Genomic DNA, 21,551 nt, shown 5'->3' with positions numbered 1-21,551 from the left:
AGCTGACGGAAGACGGAAGCATAACGCAGTGCCAAGTAGCTAACCAACATTTCCACCATTAGCTTTACAATTGATTTTTTGTGTGTGTAACGGTGTGTGTGAATGTGAGAGAGAGAACACAAAACCATGTGACGTCCGTGATGAATTTTATTCGCCTCCAGCTCACACTGTAACATGTAAAGTCCATGTTCACGTCATCTCCACAACTTTTTCTGTTTGTTTTTTTTCTGTGAATATTCTGCAAAAAGCAGTCTAAACACTTATCGCCATTTCTTCTTGCCCATTGTCCGCCATGTTTGTTTACTCTAAAGTCACGTTTGACCGCGAGAGACTGCGAGATTAACTGTGTTCACAGTTGGGACATTGGTTGTTTCAGAATGGAATCTGTTAGTGTGTGTGGTGTGCTGTCTTGACCACATCACGACACTCCACGCACTATAGGAACAAATGTTTTTTTTATCGTCATGTTTGTGGTCTCTCACATTTTGAAAATATTTTAGTGTGGGCCAGCCTTCAGGGATAGTGGTGTACACAGTCTGCAAATTGTTATGCAAAAGAAACCTCTTCAAGACCCCACTGCAAAATTATATCACTTATTATGCGGTTAATCGCTACATAAGTGAACAGTTGAATAACATATTTTATTACCTCAAGATGACTCAGAATACCCGCCTGAGCAGTTATCAGTTGTAGCGGTTGTTGTCGTGGAAGAACAGGCCGCTTGAAGGTGCGATTAAAGAATTGAGTATTGCCGGGAGTAGTGTAAAAATGAATAATGTATGGTTCTGTATTAAGCATGGGTCAGTTTGTGAAAGGACGGCCAGTACCAGGTAAACGTAAAGCAGACAATGAATCTACATCAAACTCCACAACTACCAAAACAAAGTGTCTACATCAGACGCAAAGCAAATAGAACCCATTATAATCAGTGATGATATCTATTTCTTGTTCTATTTCTGACATACTCCGAGCGCTCGTGCAACTTCCGGACAAATGGATTTTCAATGTTCGGTTTGACACGGCCAGTGTTGCACAGCCTTATCAAGCTGTTGCAGCGTGGTGTGACGCTGCTTTAAAATATTTTCTTCTACAACAAGGGGGCCCGGCAGAAAAAGTTTGGGAACTACTGATATATGGATTGATTTAATGGCCCAAACAAAAAAGAAAAGATGTCACTTTTTAAACTGAGAATTAGAAAAAACTAAAAATAACTCAAATATATCAACTAATATCCAATATTAACCAATATTAAATATAGTGATTGACTGATAGTGATGAATTCAGAATGCTCTGCCGAAAACCAATATATGTGAAATCAGGCAGTACTAAAAGATTTTGACAATTTGTTAAGTAACAGGCAGACCATTATAAACCTGACACACAGACAAATTAGCATGGCAATCCAGAGTGTACAGATGTACTGTGTGACATTTCAATACCTTAATTAAAGTATCCGGAACCAGATAAACCAGGATTATGATGAATCCCAAATGATTGTTTGTTTTGAATGACCCTGGTTGACTCTGATTGAGAATGACCCTGGGTTAACAAACTGTGAAAAGTCCAATAAAAAGAAACAATACTGAGTTTTTATGGTCTTATGTTCTTTCGCCCTGTACTTTGACTTGTATCAAGTGTACAAGATGTCACTGTTCAATGTAACTGTTCACTTTATAACAGTCTGGGGAAAAGGAAGCCTGGACATAATATGGGCTTTGACTCATGGAAAATCTTACGTCAGTCTTGTAGAGGGCTAAGGTTCAGATACACAAATGGTAATGAAAAATGTAATGCAATGAAGTGATGTCATTTTTTTTCTTTTTTTTCTGTAGATTATGGAGCCATTCGGGAGTGCTAATGGGTCGCTTTCCAGCAGCTGCCAGTCACTGGACCAAGCACTGGACAGGTGGGCCAATCACCGCTTTATAAACTTTAGTGTATTAGGGAGGTAAAAGACTATATTTTTTAAAAGACCAGGGTAGGGTTGCACCATTTATTCATAAGTTCTTAACTAAATTGGAAGTACACACTAGAGTTTTAGACTTAATTACACACTTCACCTTATAGAGTATATTAAAATACTTATGGATAGACAAGATATCTGATAAATGTGCCAACTGTCCAGAGAGGAAATGGAATCAGGTCGCCACAAAGGCCAACCAGGAAGCCCTTGATGTCACCATGGCGACAGCTCGCTTATCTGGACGCCTGGATTCCAGTGCTATCGCTCGCCGCCTCTGCTCTGCTCAGAGAGAGAGAGAGAGAACGATTGAGAATGAAAGAGAGAAAGATAGAGAGAGAGTGGGTTGATCGGACCAATCTATTCGGCTTTCTGTTTCCTGTGCACTATTTTTATAAAAAGAATCAGTCAATAATGCAGTGTGAAAAAAAAAACACAGGGGAGAGAAAGAGTAAGAATGAAAGACAGGAAAGTGAGAAAGAGAGTGAGGGAAAGCAAAAGGAAAGCCATGCTACCTGCACGAGCCTTATCTGGCTTTTAGCCCTCAGAACAATGGCAGGAAACAAGTGCATGGAAATTTTTCCCCTCGCTGCGGGTGTGTGTGTGTGTGCCCATTATCCGGGGTCTTGCTGATCCCCCCGCTCAGTACTGACGTCACCGTCGGACAGGGATAAGAGGGTCGGGGCAATAACAATCACTTTATGTCTCTCTGCATATTAACTCGTGATGGTTTTATTAATGCCGTTGCCTGTAAGAGTTCGAAACGATTTTTTTTTTATTAAACGTCTTCTTGACTCCTGTAGGGTGAGCAGAAACTGGGCTGTTTGCATCTTAAAGTCGGCATGAAATGGAATTTACGATAGTCTTTTCTTCTCTAATGTGACATATTTACGAGGAACGCTTTCTCGAAAGAAAAAAAGGAGGACGGGACATTAAAAAAAATCTTAGTTTTTAATGTAGTTTATACGTCTATGTGGTGTTTTTAATATGTGCAAATAATGTGGAAATTCATGTCAACACCATTGCTTAGTATTGTCTCCTTAAAGGTGCTGTATGTAAGTTTTTGACTGTACTAAGGCTTAAAAATACCACAATATGTTTGCAGATATTTAGGAAATGCTGAGTTCACATACTCATTTCTCTGAAAACCAATGCTACAGTCAGTTATTGTACTTTGAAATGTGCGTTCCGTGTCGGAATACCTGTTTTTGTTTTGGTCTGTGTGATACTGCATGTTGCCAATTTACCCAATAGTATTTCGACACCACAGGTTGTCAGTTGGCGGAAAACACAGGGTATTGCAGCAGCCTTGGAAGCCAGCTAACAAACTGGGTCAGAGATCGCAGATTCTACCCAACCTAAAAAGCCTCAGCATCCATCTAAAAATCTCTATGAACGGAAGCACATTAAAACGCAGATAAATCAACTCATCAACTTAAGTCTCCTCGTCTTCCATTGTCAATTGCACTCGTTCCTGTTGCGGGTCCTCAAAATGGCAACCCGCGTGAGGGTTGAGTCTGAGGAGGAGGAGGGGGCGGGACAAACAATATTTTGAATTTGGACTGCAGTACCCATTTCAACCACTAGCTGTCATTCTTACATACAGCTCCTTTAAAACTGCAGTGAACCAAAAACAGGCTCAAAAATGCGGTTTGAAATTGACGGTGTTTCTTATGTCACAAACTACCTTGTAACTAATCACATCAACGTGTAGGCGGGCTTTAGCATATGATTAGCAATATAGCCGCTGAATTATGTATTTGATGTATATTACGATGTTATGATGAACTAGATGCCTTGCTGACGTTCTGAGTTGTTCAAAGTGTTTCTAAGGATGCTGATTTTTAGAAGGCAGACTGGAAAAGGATCAGATGGCAAACGGGAACATGGTAACACATTATTAGCTGTTTGATAACGCAGTCAAGCAAAAGGCTAATCATATTCATTACCGTTATGTTGTAAAGAGCGATAACTTTGTGCAGCGTTTACCTCAGTAAAGTTGATCTCTGAGCTGTGTGAGTGAGTGGAGGCGGGGCTAATTTGCATATTCCCTCTTATTTAACCCCCGTCCCTCAAGTCCCTGCCTAGTTTTCTTTCTCGTTGATTATCCTGTTTCACTCTGAAATACATCACATATTATTCAAATAAAGCAGGTTGCGATCGCTGATTTATGTTCAAGCCAAGGGCAGTCATTTTCAAGAAGAAATCTTGCAACAACAAAACATGCTAGAGCGTTTGTTTTGTGAATCAATGCCAGCTACAGCTTACATTGATTTAAAACTGAAAAAAAAAACCCTGAATGTTGCTGTCTAACTACGCACAGCTGAGCAAGTGATTGAATGTAGTCATTTGTTTGCCTGGAAAATATGATTAATGCCTTTATCCATCTGTTTTCTGTATAACATTACCAAGAACTTGAGAACGCAGAAATATACTTTTATTGGAAATAATAGTATGCTTTTATGTTATGCAAATGCAGTTAAATGAAATAACAAAATATCCTTCTAAATTGCACTATAAATAAATTACAAAAATAAATATTTTTACAATTTTACAGTTTATTTTAATATATGTTGAAAAACAATTTATTAACTTAATTTTCAGCAGCCATTACTCCAGTCTTCATTGTCACATGATCCTTCAGAAATTATTCTAATATGCTGAAACATTATTATCATCATGAATGAAAACAGACATGCTTAATATTTTTGTGAATGAATAGAAAGCTCAAAAGAACAGCATTTATTTGAAATAGAAATATTTGGTTACATTATAAATGTCTTAACTTTTGATTAATAAAAGTATTAATTTCTTTAAAAAAAAAATTTATTACACCTAAAAAAAAACATCTAGCATGACATCATGTCCTGTTGCTTTATATCTGTTCTGCGGTCTGAAATATTTTCACATACTTAAAAGCTAGTTCGGCCACCACATAAAAGCTCACCGGCAAATGAAGTGAAAGTTTTTTTTGCATCATTTGTTTGCAGATCCCACATTGATGGTGGCCTACATGTCCAAATACTTTTTTGGGTCACTTCATTGTACAGATTTAACTGACACTTTCACTGCGCTATTCAAACGTCTACGAAACTCATTTGAATGGTCAGACGTTAGTATCTCGGGTCAGGTATCAGGTTGAGAAAATCTCAAGTCTCCATCCTCAACGTAACGACAGGTGGCAGGCGGTCACATTGGCACATTGGGGACTGTGCGGTGCAGGAATGTAGGCCAGGCAGACGGTGCGGCCCAACCTCACCACTGCACACAGGGGAGTAACAAGCAAAAATAACCCATCATCTCTCCCTCTCCTCTCCTTGTCTTTCCACAGCCCGCCATTCTCCCAGAGCAATCGGGACAACAATTACCTGAACCTCAACTATGAATACAAAGGTGAGGTTGACATGAGCAAGTGAATATGGATTTCTGTCAGTGTTGCGGGCTTGTTTTAATGGTCTTTGGCTCTCTATGACACGAGCAAAGGTATTTCCTTTGAGCTTTTGACTGTGGTCACTCTGTGTTGCTAATGGGGCGTCAAAACAAGACTGTACATTTGCAGTCCTGTTGAATGCAGCTGTGTTCTCAAACCTAGTGCGCTGCTTTGATGTGAACTGGCTAGATAGGCAGCTGCCTTCTAAGGGTGCAACAGAAATGGAGCCTAATACATGACTGATTTGACATTCTACATAGACAGGAACTCATTTTCGAAGTAAATGGGAGATGTATTATAATTAGTGCTGTCAGTTAAACGCGTTATTAACGACGTTAACGCAAACCTATTTTAACGGCGTCAATTTTTTTATCGCGAGATTAACGTTCTTTTTGGTCTAACAAACTTTGTAGTTTTTTCACATGCTGTTGCAGCAACTAGTAACGTTAGAAAAACTACAACACCACTCCGGATGTAGCTAGACCGGAAACAAAACATCAGGCACGCTGCGGCTGCCCAGACTTGTTTGGGCCATTAAAAGAGTAGACGTGGATGGCAAGCGTGAGACGCCGAAATGAGAAACGTATTATGCCATGGTTTAACTCAGGGGTCTTCAACTAAAAGTGCTTGTCTTGAGCGCTGCTTTCTGCTCTGATGGTGCATTCACACCGGACGCGAATGAAGCGTTTTGCGCGAGTGATTTAAGTCAATGCAAAGACGCAAATAGACATTCTGCGGCGCGAATTAAGCGGCGTGCATGTCGCGTCATTCGCGTCCGGTGCACCTGCATGCTTGACCGCGCGTCTGGGTCTGAACGCAACAGTGAGCATTGCAACGTTAACTGTTTCATTAGCCTACGTCAAAAGGCTTCGCGGTCCGGATTTGGACCGGAGTCCGCTAGTTGGCGACCCCTGGTTTAACTGCACTATAGGCGGAGTCCTAGTTTACCTTGCATGTGCACTTTGTAATTTTATTTTGTATCACCCTGTTTTGATCCCTTAGAAAGGGCTGTTGAAGGGGCTGTTTGTGCAACAAAGTATTTTTTTTCACCCTTTTATTGATGGACAGTGTTACATTGTGTGAGCGATTATTTGCTCCAAGTGTGAATGACTGCTTCAAGTGAGAATGTTGGTGTGAAATCGAACACTACAGTATGCCAATGTTGTTTTCAATAAAACAAACATTTGAACAAAGCAAGCCGATCCACTTTTCTATGTTGATAAGAGCATTAAAATAAGAAAAAAATAATGGGACAAAAAGAAATCAAGGGACATTTAGAATAAATAAAAATGTGCGATTAATTGTGATTAATTGCGAGTTAACTATGGCATTAATCGCGATTAAATATTTTAATCGTTTGACAGCACTAATTATAATCATAACATTTCTATGTATTTTTTTGTATTTTCTGTTTTTGTTATTCATATAGTAGCTTATAAATATTATAGCCCATTTTGATTAGATTTATTTATGTATTAAATCCGTTATATTTATTACAATTAATATTAATTATAATTGTGACATTTTGCTTTATCCCCTATCTTTGGTTATTTATTTATTTATTTTGTGGATCCAAGTGCATTCTGGGATCCTTCTTTGTGAAAGATTGCACTTTTTGGAAACACAATTTCATTAAATATTTAAATATGAATTATAATCTTAAATTGTTGTTGTTATTATTATTATCATCATTATTATTGCAGTTTTTGAGCATAAATAAAATTTACGAGAACTTAAACTTAATTCAAGAGATATTCTAAATATATAAATAATATATTTTTGTAAATACTCATTTTCTCAAACATTTTGGAATAATTATTTTTTTTAGCATTTTTTGATCTCGTAAGTCTCGTAAACTCACCAAGCCTGCATTCATTTGATCCAAAATACAGTAGAAACTGTACATTTTAAAATGTAATTGATTCCTGTGATGAATTTTCAGCAGCCATTACTCTTCAGTATCACATGATCCAGTTTGTTGTCATTACATTTTGTTTGATTTATGTATATATTATTCTATTATACAATTTTGTTTTCAAGTAAATTTATCTTGGTTTAAGGATGTTTAAATATGTATACTAGAAAATACGACAAAAATATGGATTAAGAAATTGATTTTTTTTTCAGTGTGATGCCTGAAAAGTCTGCATATGTAGGCAGCTCACTAGGTTTTTTTATAGACCTGTATCGACAGGGAGAGAATGAGATTTTCACACTTCTTTCCCCCTTTCATTCCTTTTCTTCTGCTGTGCTGAGAAATTGAAAGTTACTGGAGTGGTTAAACAAGGAGATTTTCTCTCATGTCCTTCCCTGGTTAGTATTCTCTGTCTCTCCGTTGCTCTGTCACTCTCGCTCTTTCTCCAGCTCTCATGCTCATGCCCGGTTTCCCTCTGTTGTTTTTCCTCTTGAGCAGTGATCAAATAGAGCAGGCCTGCCTGATAATGAGATAGTAATCTTCCCAACAGAGGGAGGCCAGTCACACACATGCACAAAAACACTTTTCATGGAAACTTTCCTTTTAACATGCTGCAGAGCATTTATATCCCAGTCTGTTAAAGAATAAAAAGAGCTCTATGGTACAGACATTGTGCGTGTCTTTCCATTTGAAGGCCAAACATTCTCATACATGCATTCAGATTCTCAACACTGAGGATTTCTCCATAGAGAGCAAGCTTTTTTCCCCCTTAGTCTTGTGAGTAGATTTTTCCTCCCTGCACTCTGCTTCTAAACAGAGCAAATCACTGGGTCTCCCTGGGAGACGAGCTGCAAACAGCACATGGGGAGGCAGTCTCAACAGCTGCTTTCAATTGCACACAGCATCAGAACGCAGCGCTCATGTTCAGGCGATCTAGTCAGGGCCCCTGCTTGTGTTTACACATAGCCGCTTACTCATTTTGTGCAGGTGTTTTTAATGTCACCTTTCGTTCTTTCTCTCTTTCTTTCTCTCTTTCTTTCTTTCTCTCTTTCTTTCCTCAGTCTCTTCATTTAGAGAACAAATGGGTGAATCAGAATGACCACATGATATTATATTTTACATAAATTGACATTATTTTCACAACCATTTTTTATGTTGTCTTTTTTTACTGTTTAAAAGAGTTTTTCTATCCCGGTGATGACTTCAACGTCAATGCACACATACTCATGTCACTGTGTGGCCCTAAATTGAGGTCCCCATGGGTACAAAAGCTTATAAATCATTCAGAATGACTTCTTTTAAAAATCTAAAAATGCATAACGTTTTGTGTGATTGGTAGGTTTAGGGGTAGGGTTAGTGTAAGGGGATAGAATATACAGTTTAAATACAGTAAAAAACCATTACGTCTATGGAGAGTCCCCACAAAGATAGCGCCAGATGTGTGTGTAAATATACATATTTTGTGCATGTGTGTTCATGCACACAGACTCATGGAGACTCGTGTCATCGTGGGGTCCTAAATTGAGGTCCCCATGTGGAAATAAGCTTATAAATCATACAAAATGAGTTTTTTTGAAAATGTAAAAATGTGTAAAGTTTTCTGTGATTGGTAGGTTTAGGGATAGGGTTAAAGTAAAGGAATAGAAAATACAGTTTCTACAGTAGAAAAACCATTACGTCTATTGCGAGTCCCCTCCCAACAAAGATAGCGAACCAGATGTGTGTGTGTGTGTGTGTGTGTATGATAAAGAACTCCTCAATATCTGATAGCTGATTTGCTCGATTCAATGACCTTACGCGTAGTTACATATCACCTTAATATCAAATAATCTAATTCATTTGCTTATTAAGATTAGCTGTTTTCTGTGAACGAGGAGAAAATGCATGCAAGTAACTGGCCTGTGTCTAACTGCTCCACCTGCAGGACGTCACGGGAAACACGGGACCTTCCCACGGCAGTTCCATGTGTCCAGTCGCAGTAAAGACTACGGTGATGGTAAGATCTGCCCTTTACCAGAACAATGTGTGTGTAACTGTTATATTTATAATAAAGGGAAACATTGACTGTGTGTATGTCATTAATTATTCTAAAATGATTTATAAATTATTATAATTTCGTTTTATTAGAAAAAATATATTTGAGTTTTAACTGAGAGGTTAAATGTAAATCAAGTTGAATGAATAACTAAGATTTATGATGCTGAAGAGAGTTGTATTCCAATGACTTCTAATCTGTACGGCAGCTGTCGTTTTTTTGTTTCGTCTTATTTTTTTAAAGTCTTGAATAAAATAATAATAAGTATTATTAAAGCTGCGAGCAGCGATGACGGGCCCAAGCCGGTGGCACCGCCACCCCGGTGGCATCAGTTTAACTGTGCACGGCAGGCAATAGGCATTTAAAATGGGAAAACATAAAAGGACTATGTCAAAGTCATCTGAATTCACCACATTAACTGCAGCAGTTGGTGCTGCTATGACCACAAACCACAACAGCCACATCTATGAGATCAATTAAATTTATATGAATTTCATGTCAGATTATGTCAAAGGTCAAATTGGAATGAGTTCAGAATACCATTCGAATGCTGATGTTGTTTTATTCTAACACTTCTCTTCATGTGTTTTTGAGCTACCTTAGCTACCATTTGTGCACCAATCTTATGCACCATAAAACATGCTTTAATTTCAATATGGGTGGTCCAATAAATTTTTTTTAATAAAAAATGTATAAATGGAGCCAAATCACAGAAACTGCAAAGATGATTTTAATATCAGTGTCAGGTAAGAGTAAGATGCGTGTCTACATTTTATGGAAGTTTATTATAAATAGCCACTTTTATAAAATCATGTGAAATTTATGTTTTAATACATTTATATTATATCAGTAAATAATTAATTTAAAGACATGTGCATCATACGTGATCTTGGCAAACACATCACATGACGTTTTTATTTCAAGTGATAGTTATTTGTGATAGCCTATATGAAAGGGTTAAATTATGATCAAGAGAGAAAGTCACACACACACACACACACACACACACACACACACACACACACACACACACACACGATAGAGTGAGAGTGAGGGGGAGGGGAAGGACTGAGAGAAAGGCACACACACAAACTCACAGGCTCACAGACCCCCCCCCCCACACACACACACAGATAGAGAGGGGGAAGGGGAAAGACAGGCAGATGGCATTCCATAGACTTAATGGTTTGTATACTGTACAAACTGTACATTCTATCCCCCTACACTACCCCTAAGCCAACATATCGCACACACACACACACACACACACACACACACACACACCATAGCTGTCAACCCTCCCGTTTTTTCCGGGTTTCTCACGTATTTTAGCTCTTTTCCCGCTGTCTTCCGTTTTAGTATTTTCCCGTAAAATATCCCGTATTTTTACGTTCTGATTGTGTTAACTCAGAACACGCAACTATCTGGTTTAGTGCCAGAAGACGCGAATGAGAAGTCGCGCGCACTGTGAGAAAATTTTCCGTGCACTCATCCGAGAGCGCGCACACGTCTCTCAGCGCGCAAATATTGAGTTCTCTTTCAAGTCTTGCTCTTGAATGGACAAACTCACGCAAAAAGTATGTCAACATATTGATGAGTATTCTAGCAGACATAGTCTGTATATGGCTTAAGTAAGCTTTATACAGTCCAGAAAAGACAACGCATATCCGAGGTCTTAAAGGGGCAGTAGCCTTTACTGCTGTCTGTTTAATGTCAAACAAAAGACAAGGGCATCACTCACTGCTCTTGATTGAATAACTTTTGTAAGTTTAATAGGATTAATCTTTAATTTATACAGTCATATATGCAATGTTATTTTACATTTGATCAATTTCTGTACCTGAAAACTAATGTTAGACGTACCTGAAAAACCTGAAAAGCATAGTTTATTTTATTAGTATCTTTGCTCAATAGTATTTATTTGTGCTGCTGCTTGTATTTAAATGATTTGTTCTTATTATTTTCTTTTGTTTTATTTGACAGTAGTCCTTTTTTCCCTGAACATAGCAAATACTGAACCGTACCGAAACGGTGAACCTTAAACCGTGATACAAACCGAACCGTGAGCAATCTGTACCGTTACACCCCTAGCGTAACGTATGATAAAATGACTGAAAAAAGGTTGGGAAACACTGGCTTAGGCTACTATCGAAGAAGAAGAAGACAGTTGCAGCCGCGGTTGGGAGGAAGAGGGAAAAAGTAGCGGGAAGTAAACTTCAAGGAGAGTATAGTAATAATAAATGATAATAAATGGAATAAATAAATAATAAATGAAAATAATAAATGTTATATTTACCCATGGCCTTACCTGTTATACAGAAATGTAATAGTTATCAAACCTTCCTTAACTGCATAAATAATAAATGAAATATAGATGAATCATCATTAAAGCTACAATTTTCTCTGTTCCCGTTGTTCTTTGATGAACATTAATGACAGGCATCATCAGTGCTACTGTCACTTTAAGAACAACCGCGGGTCTCACGCGCTGTCCCGCGCATCTCATTTCCTCACAACTCTTTAAGTTCATTTAAGACGTTATTTAACTAATTTAAGACTCTAATATGAGAATACTCAAAATCCTCTGTGTTATTGGTTGTTCAAGAGCAAAAGAGAACTCGATGTGAGCAGGAAACTGACGCGAGTCTATCTATGCGTCGAGTGTGTGTGTGTGTGTGTGTGTGTGTCAGTGTCCCTTGATTAGCTGACATGAGACGCATCCACACAGACAGGACACACACACACACACACACACACACACACACACACACACACACACACACACACACACACACACACACACACACACACACACACACACACACACACACACACACACACACACACACAGACAGGACACTGGCACACACACACACACACACACACACACACACACACACACACACACACAGACAGGACACTGACACACACACACACACACACACACACAGACACACACAGACAGGACATTGGCATACAGCGCGCTCTCTTGTGTCTTGTCGCGCTTGGAAGCATTTACATGAATAGGAGCGTGATCATGTAACGCTAAGCAAAAATGGATATAAAAACGGACGCTGTGTTATTTGCGTTAAATATTTTTAATGCGTTAAGCTTCCGTTTCACGTTGACCGAGTTTGGTGGGGATTGAATAAATCGCCTACGAGGAGAACGTAAAAACTCAGACCCTGAATTATACAAATATTCACGTTCAAACAAAAACTTTCTGTGAAAAAAAGACACTTATAAACAGACACTTGTAGAAAACAATGTGAATTTTGTTTTAAAATAAATTTGAACTATGCCAGTAAATAATGAATTTAAAGACAAATGTGTCAAAAGTGATCTTTGCAAACACAGCACATGACCTTAAAGCACATGTATAGAAAACACACTCACACTCCTCTGTTTTAAAAAAGAGTTCTGTCTGAATGAGTACATGGAATCACGGCTGTCAGGTGATAAGATAATTAGTCCAGAGATGTTTTTTCAAGAATTACTTTTTGTAATTGCAATTTTTTTTAACTATCCACTCACCTAATTTAATATATATTTTTGTTATAGCTTATGATTAAATATTTTTATTTTATTGCTCAACAGTAGTTCTCATCGCCGATGAGGTCTTTAAATATTTTGAGAAGGTCTTAAAAAAGTCTTAAAAAGGTATTAAAATTTACTTCAGGATTCCTGCATATACCCTGCATATGCATCATACGTGATCTTGGCAAACACAGCACATGACGTTTTTATTTAAAATTAGAAAGTTTTAAATTAGTTAAATTAGATTAGTTAAATTAGAAAGTTGTCCGGCTCGAAGAGAACAATATATGTACGGGGACACATGAAATGTCTACAAATGTATGTCCTCAGAAATCACAGAAGCACACAAACACACAAACACACACACACACACACACACACACACACACACACACACACACACACACACACAGAGAGAGAGAGAGAGAGAGAGAGAGAGAGAGAGAGAGAGAGAGAGAGAGAGAGAGAGAGAGAGAGAGAGAGAGAGAGAGAGAGAGAGAGAGAGAGAAACAAGTTTTTTTTTTTATCCTGCTTCAAAACTAACACAATGCTGCCATCTTGTGTTCATTGAGGGAAGGGCAGCACACACGGGCACAATACATTATACAAGGAAATATTTATAAAATATATATATATTCATCTGAAAAATAGTACAGTCATTTTAAATTAATCTAAGTTCAATTACCAAACATACAATCTTAATTTAATTTAAATCAAAATATTATTTTACAAGATATGAGACAATTTCTGTTCCCCTTTTTTTGTCCTTATTTAATCCCTCGCCATGGCAACACCGTTTGAGATATCCAATATTCGTTCGCATTTTAGCATCTTCCGTATCTTTGTTTCATGTTGACCGAGTTTGGTGGAGATTGAATAAATCGCCTACGAGGAGAACGTAAAAACTCAGACCCTGAATTACATAAATATTCACCTTCAAACCAAAATATCTGACTTCCTGTTGGTCGGAGCTAATGACTGTAAATTAGAAAGTTGTCCGGCTCGAAGAGAACAATATATGTACCGAGTTTGGTGACTGAAGATAAAACTAACCCCCCCACTTTTGTCAAAAGGTGGCGCTAGAGAGCCCCTCATCCCCGCCCGTTTCTGAGGCTTTGTCCATGTGTACTGACTGACATCTCTGATGTGTGTGTTGAGTTTCAAGCAGTTTCAAGCAATTTCAAGCATGCTAAGAGCCTCAAAACAGCCAAAAGATGATTAAACTTTGACACGTTGCCATGGCAACAGTATTTGAAATTTCAGGAATCCATTTCATACGTCTCTATCTGTCATGTTTTCACATTATACTGATGAAGTTTGAAATAAATCAGGTCAAAATAAGATGGTGATTCAAAGCATTTTTGAAAGTGACACACTTCCTGCTGCCAGTTGGTGGCGCTATAACTTTGACTCACAAAAGTCATATCCATGTGATCGGCTTCTTACAACAAACACACAGCTGAAGTTTCATCCAAACCAGTCAATGTTTGCACAAGTTATAACACACTTCCTGTTTCCCTTTTCTCGCCATAAATTCGTTGCTTCGCCACGGCCAAACCATTTGAGATATCAAAAATCCGCTCGCAATTTAGCATCCTGGATATGTTCTCTTCATGCTGACCGAGTTTGGCAATGATCGAAACAATGGCCTCGGAGGAGTATATTAAATTCCAGAGCATGCGTTTTCCGAACAACCCATAATAGCTCACTTCCTGTAGGGCTGACGCATAACTTAGAGCACGAAAGTTGTTCGGCCTGATGAGATCTATATGTGTACCGAGTTTCATACATGTACGTGCAAGTGTGTTTGATATATGGACCAAGTTTTCAGACCCCACTTTAGGGGGCGCTGTCGAGCCCCCCTGCCACGCCCGGGTACCAGCTTCAGCCCGGCTCTGATGGCCGCGCATTCCGACGCCCGTGCGAAGTTTCAAGAGTTTTCGAGCATGTTAAGTGCCCCAAAAGTACCCGAGAAGTCGAAAAAAAAAAAAAATTAAAGCTGCGAGCAGCGATGACGGGCCCAAGCCGGTGGCACCGCCACCCCGGTGGCATCAGCTTAACTGTGCATGGCAGGCAATATGCATTTAAACAAGATAATTTTTTTTAATCGCTCGAATGTGTCACATTTACCGCAGCAGCTGATGCCACTATCACCACAAGCCACACCCATGATGTCATTTAAATGTAGATGATTTTTAATGTCATAGGATGAAATAGATCACTTTCAAATATGTAAAATTTATTTATTTACAAATAAATGTAAAATAACTATATCAAAGTAATCTGAATACACCACATTTATGCCTACAAATGTATGAGTTAAACTTTACACCATCAGAATGCTGTTGTATGCTGCAGGCAACGGATATCCAGCCACAGACAGACAAGGTTTTTTTATCCTGCTTCAAAACTAACACAATGCTGCCATTTTCTGTTCATTGAGGGGAGGACATACAGAGAGTGGTATATAGATGAATTATTTTAAATAAATAAATATATTGATCTGAAAAATAGTATATTCATTTTAAATTCATCCAGGTTCAAGAGGTAAATTAACATCATCAAGAGAGAAAGTCTCTCACACACACACACACACACACACACACACACACACACACACACACACACACACACACACACACACACACACACACACACACACACACACACACACACAGTGAGAAAGTGAGAGTGAGGGGGGGAGGGGAAGGAAAGGCAGAGGACATTGCATAGACTTAATGGTTTTTATACTGTACAAACTGTACATTCTATCCCCCTACACTACCCCTACTCCTAAACCTACCATCACAGAAAACATTCTGCATTTTTACATTTTGAATAAAACATTATTTAGTATGTTTTTAAAGCTAGACAGTGAATTAAAGCATTTTTGAAAGTGACACACTTCCTGCTGCCAGTTGGTGTCCCCACACACACACACACACGTTGGGTTTTCATGTTTTATGGGGACCTTCCATAGGCGTAATGGTTTTAATACCGTACATACCGTATATTCTATCCCCCTTCACTGCCCCTGCCCCTAAACCTACCCATCACACACACACACACACACACACACACACACACACACACACACACACACACACACACACACACACACACACACACACACACACACACACACTGCCCCTGCCCCTAAACCTACCCATCAAGGGAGACATTCTGCATTTTTACATTTTCAAAAAACATCACTTAGTCTGATTTATAAGATGTTTTCCTCATGGGGACCTAAAAATGTCCCCACAAGGATGAGGATTTCGGATATTGCCATCTTTGTGGGGACATTTTGTCCCCATAACGTAGGTGTTACCCATGAAATGATAACATTAATTTGGAATTTTTTTTTTTTTTTTTACTTTTATTCCTCTTGTGCAGAACTCACACAGTACACATTTGGTCGTTGTTATTGTAGTTTACTTTAGTTGAGTATTTGTGCACATTTATGTGTGTGCGTGTGTGGTCAAACTGCAAACACAAAACAATTCACAATTATTATCTAGTAATGTTCACATCACCAAATACGTTTCTAAAACATTGTAACATCAGCTTTGTGTACTAAGCATTAAACTTTGTTTAACTAAATGCAACATATTTTACAGGCAATACAAACTGTAAATGTCTAAAACAAAACAAATATATAACATTAGGCGTTTAGGCGCTAATCGCAAATAGCGATCTTCATAGTGATACACAAACCATCACAACACTTAAACAACATAACACTTCTCACCACGCTGGGAATATAATGTAAGATAATAGTTTTAGCTGGAATTGTTAAATGTTCAAATCTTCATTTGAGATCAACATGGCTTTCTCACTCAGTTCTCTAAGTTCAGTTTGTTTTTCCCTGCACTTCTTCCTGCACGATCACATCACTTGCGCTCACCGGAACAACGTCCTTAAAGGGCAGCACCCAACATCAGGGATTACCAGTCCCCCCACACACACACACACACACACACACACACACACACACACACACACACACACACACACACACACACACACACACACACACACACACACACACACACACACACACACACACACACACACACACACACACACACACACACACACACACACACACACAGACAAATCCCTGAAGAGATGGAATGTTTTTTTTTTTTTATCCTGTTTCAAAACTAACACAATGCTGCCATCTTGTGTTCATTGAGGGGAGGGCACACACAGGCACAATACATTATACAAATAAAATTCATAAAATATATATATATTCATCTGAAAAATAGTATAGTCTTTTAAAATTAATCTAAGTTCAATTGCCAAACATACAATCTTAATTTAATTGAAATCAAAATATGATTTTACAAGATATGAGAGAATTTCTGTTCCCCTTTTTTGTCCTTATTTAATCCCTCGGCATGGCAACACCGTTTGAGATATCCAATATCCGTTCGCATTTTAGCATCTTCAGTATCTTTGTTTCATGTTGACCGAGTTTGGTGGAGATTGAATAAATCGCCTACGAGAAGAACGTAAAAACTCAGACCCTGAATTACACAAATATTCATCTTCAAACCAAAATATCTGACTACCTGTTGGTCGGAGCTAATGACTGTAAATTCGAAAGTTGTCCGGCTCGAAGAGAACAATATATGTACCGAGTTTGGTGACTGAAGATAAAACTAACCCCCCCACTTTTGTCAAAAGGTGGCGCTAGAGAGCCCCTCATCCCCGCCCATTTCTGAGGCTTTGTCCATGTGTACTGACTGACATCTCTGATGTGTGTGTTGAGTTTCAAGCAGTTTCAAGCAATTTCAAGCATGCTAAGAGCCTCAAAACAGCCAAAAGATTATTAAACTTTGACACGTTGCCATGGCAACAGTATTTGAAATTTCAGGAATCCATTTCATACGTCTCTATCTGTCATGTTTTCCCATTATACTGATGAAGTTTGAAATAAATCTGGTGAAAATAAGATGGTGATTCAAAGCATTTTTGAAAGTGACACACTTCCTGCTGCCAGTTGGTGGCGCTATAACTTTGACTCACAAAAGTCATATCCATGTGATCGGCCTCTTACAACGACCACACAGCTGAAGTTTCATCCAAACCAGTCAATGTTTGCACAAGTTAAAACACACTTCCTGTTTCCCTTTTCTCGCCATAAATTCGTTGCATCGCCACGGCCAGACTTTTCGAGATATCAAAAATCCGCTCGCAATTTAGCATCCTGAATATGTTCACTTAATGCTGACCGAGTTTGGCAATGATCGAAACAATGGCCTCGGAGGAGTATATTAAATTCCAGAGCATGCGTTTTCCGAACAACCCATAATAGCTCACTTCCTGTTGGGCTGACACATAACTATGAGCACGAAAGTTGTTCGGCCCGATGAGATCTAAATGTGTACCAAGTTTCATACATGTACGTGCAAGTGTGTTTGATATATGGACCAAGTTTTCAGACCCCACTTAAGGGGGCGCTGTCGAGCCCCCCTGCCACGCCCGGGTACCAGCTTCAGCCCGGCTCTGATGGCCGCGCATTCCGACGCCTGTGCGAAGTTTCAAGAGTTTTCGAGCATGTTAAGTGCCCCAAAAGTACCCGAGAAGTCGAAAAAAACAATAAAAAAAACAAAGAATTAAAGCTGCGAGCAGCGATGACGGGCCCAAGCCGGTGGCACCGCCACCCCGGTGGCATCAGTTTAACTGTGCACGGCAGGCAATGGGCATTTAAAATGGGAAAACATAAAAGGACTATGTCAAAGTCATCTGAATTCACCACATTAACTGCAGCAGTTGGTGCTGCTATGACCACAAACCACAACAGCCACATCTATGAGATCAATTAAATTTATATGAATTTCATGTCAGATTATGTCAAAGGTCAAATTGGAATGAGTTCAGAATACCATTCGAATGCTGATGCTGTTTTATTCTAACACTTCTCTTCATGTGTTTTTGAGCTACCTTAGCTACCGTTTGTGCACCAATCTTATGCACCATAAAACATGCTTTCATTTCAATATGGGTGGTCCAATAAAAATGTTTTAATAAAAAATGTATAAATGGAGCCAAATCACAGAAACTGCAAAGATGATTTTAATATCAGTGTCAGGTAAGAGTAAGATGCGTGTCTACATTTTATGGAAGTTTATTATAAATAGCCACTTTTATAAAATCATGTGAAATTTATGTTTTAATACATTTATATTATATCAGTAAATAATTAATTTAAAGACATGTGCATCATACGTGATCTTGGCAAACACATCACATGACGTTTTTATTTCAAGTGATAGTTATTTGTGATAGCCTATATGAAAGGGTTAAATTATGATCAAGAGAGAAAGTCACACACACACACACACAATGATAGAGTGAGAGTAGTCCTTTTTTCCCTGAACATAGCAAATACTGAACCGTACCGAAACGGTGAACCTTAAACTGTGATACAAACCGAACCGTGAGCAATCTGTACCGTTACACCCCTAGCGTAACGTATGATAAAATGCCTGAAAAAAGGTTGGGAAACACTGGCTTAGGCTACTATCGAAGAAGAAGAAGACAGTTGCAGCCGCGGTTGGGAGGAAGAGGGAAAAAGTAGCGGGAAGTAAACTTCAAGGAGAGTATAGTAGATGAGTATGATGTGCAATGATGGATCAGGACGCTGACGGCCAAAATCTAAATATTTTGTGTAGTTATAAACTCTTTAGACTCTTTTTTTTAAGTTTGTAGGTAAGAATCGTGTAAAAAAATCCCTTATTTTGTGGATGGATTCCGGGAAATCTCCCTTATTTTCAATGTTCAATGTTGACAGCTATGACACACACACACACACACACACACACACACACACACACACACACACACACACACACACACACACACACACACACACACACACACACACACACACACACTACCCCTAAACCTACCATCACAGAAAACATTCTGCATTTTTACATTTTTATTAAAAAATTGTTTAGTATGCTGTTAAAGCTATTTTGATTTACGGGGACACATGAAATGTCTTCATAAACCATGATTATGTTGTAATAAACACCCCTCCAACACACCCATTTCTGAGGCTTTGCCCATTTCCACTGACTGACATCTCTGATGTGTGTGTTGAGTTTCAAGCAATTTCAAGCATGCTAAGAGGAATTATACAAATATTCACGTTCAAACCAAAATATCTGACTTCCTGTTGGTCAGAGCTAATGACTGTAAAGTAGAAAGTATTTAAAATATCAGGAATCCATTCGTATGTCTATATCTGCCATGTTTTGTCATTATACTGATGAAGTTTGAAGTAAATCGGGGGAAAACAAGACAGTGATTTAACATTTTTGAAAGTTACACACTTCCTGCTGCCAGTTGGTGGCCACACACACACACACACACACACACACACACACACACACACACACACACACACACACACACACACACACACACACACACACACACACACACACACACACACACACACACACACACACACATAGACTTAATGGTTTTTATACTGTACAAACTGTACATTCTATCCCCCTACACTACCCCTACTCCTAAACCTACCATCACAGAAAACATTCTGCATTTTTACATTTTGAATAAAACATTGTTTAGAATGTTTTTAAAGCTAGACAGTGAATTAAAGCATTTTTGAAAGTGACCCACTTCCTGCTGCCAGTTGGTGGCCACACACACAAACACACACACACACACACACACACACACACACGCACACACACACACACACACACACACACACACACACACACACACACACACACACACACACACACACACACACACACACACACACACACACACACACACACAGACACACAGACACAGAGACACACAAACCCCTTAAAGCTATTTCATTTATGGGACACAGGAAATATTCTCATAAACCATGTTTTCATTGTAATTTGTAGTATATTTTTAAAGCTACTTGGTTACATTTTAATAATACATTATTTAGTATGTTTTTAAATATATTTTTATTATGTGGACACATGAAATGTCCTCATTAACCACTACGTTGTAATAACAGTGTAATACCCATGTCATTATACAAATTTGTGTCCCTAATAAATCACATAAACAAGCACACACACACACACACACACACACACACACACACACACACACACACACACACACACACACACACACACACACACACACACACACACGGAGAGAGAGAGTTTCAAAAATAACAACACTGCTACCTTTTAGTGAGGGGAGGGCAGACAGAGAATAAATATTCAGAAGAAATATATTAAATAAAATAAATATATTGATCTGAAAAATAGTATGATTATTTTAAAGCTATTTGGTTACATTTGAATAAAACATTGTTTTAGTATGTTTTTAAACACACACACATACACGTTGTAATACCAGTGTAATACCCATGTCATTATACAAATTTGTGTCCTCATAAATCACAAACAAGAGAGAGAGAGAGAGAGAGAGAGAGAAACAAGTTTTTTTTTTATCCTGCTTCAAAACTAATACAATGCTGCCATCTTGTGTTCATTGAGGGGAGAGCAGCAGACACAGAGAATTTCTGTTCCCCTTTTTTGTCCTTATTTAATCCCTCGCCATGGCAACACCGTTTGAGATATCCAATATCCGTTCACATTTTAGCATCTTCAGTATCTTTGTTTCATGT

General features: G+C 38.5%; 1 protein-coding gene across 1 annotated transcript in view; it reads left to right on the top strand.

Moving 5' to 3' along the window:
- Positions 1 to 21,551, top strand: part of map3k22 (mitogen-activated protein kinase kinase kinase 22) — a 129,764-nt gene that overhangs the window by 47,887 nt on the left and 60,326 nt on the right. The window contains exons 10-12 of the mRNA XM_079806601.1: positions 1,833 to 1,906; positions 5,292 to 5,353; positions 9,230 to 9,301. Of these exons, the coding sequence (XP_079662727.1) occupies positions 1,833 to 1,906; positions 5,292 to 5,353; positions 9,230 to 9,301 (208 nt within the window). The remainder of the gene's footprint in view (positions 1 to 1,832; positions 1,907 to 5,291; positions 5,354 to 9,229; positions 9,302 to 21,551) is intronic.

The sequence above is a fragment of the Gobio gobio genome (assembly GCF_949357685.1).
Source record: "Gobio gobio genome assembly, chromosome: 23".
Classification (NCBI taxonomy): Eukaryota; Metazoa; Chordata; class Actinopteri; order Cypriniformes; family Gobionidae; genus Gobio; species Gobio gobio.
Note: the sequence above shows the minus strand (reverse complement) of the source record. Positions and strands in the feature narration are given on the sequence as shown.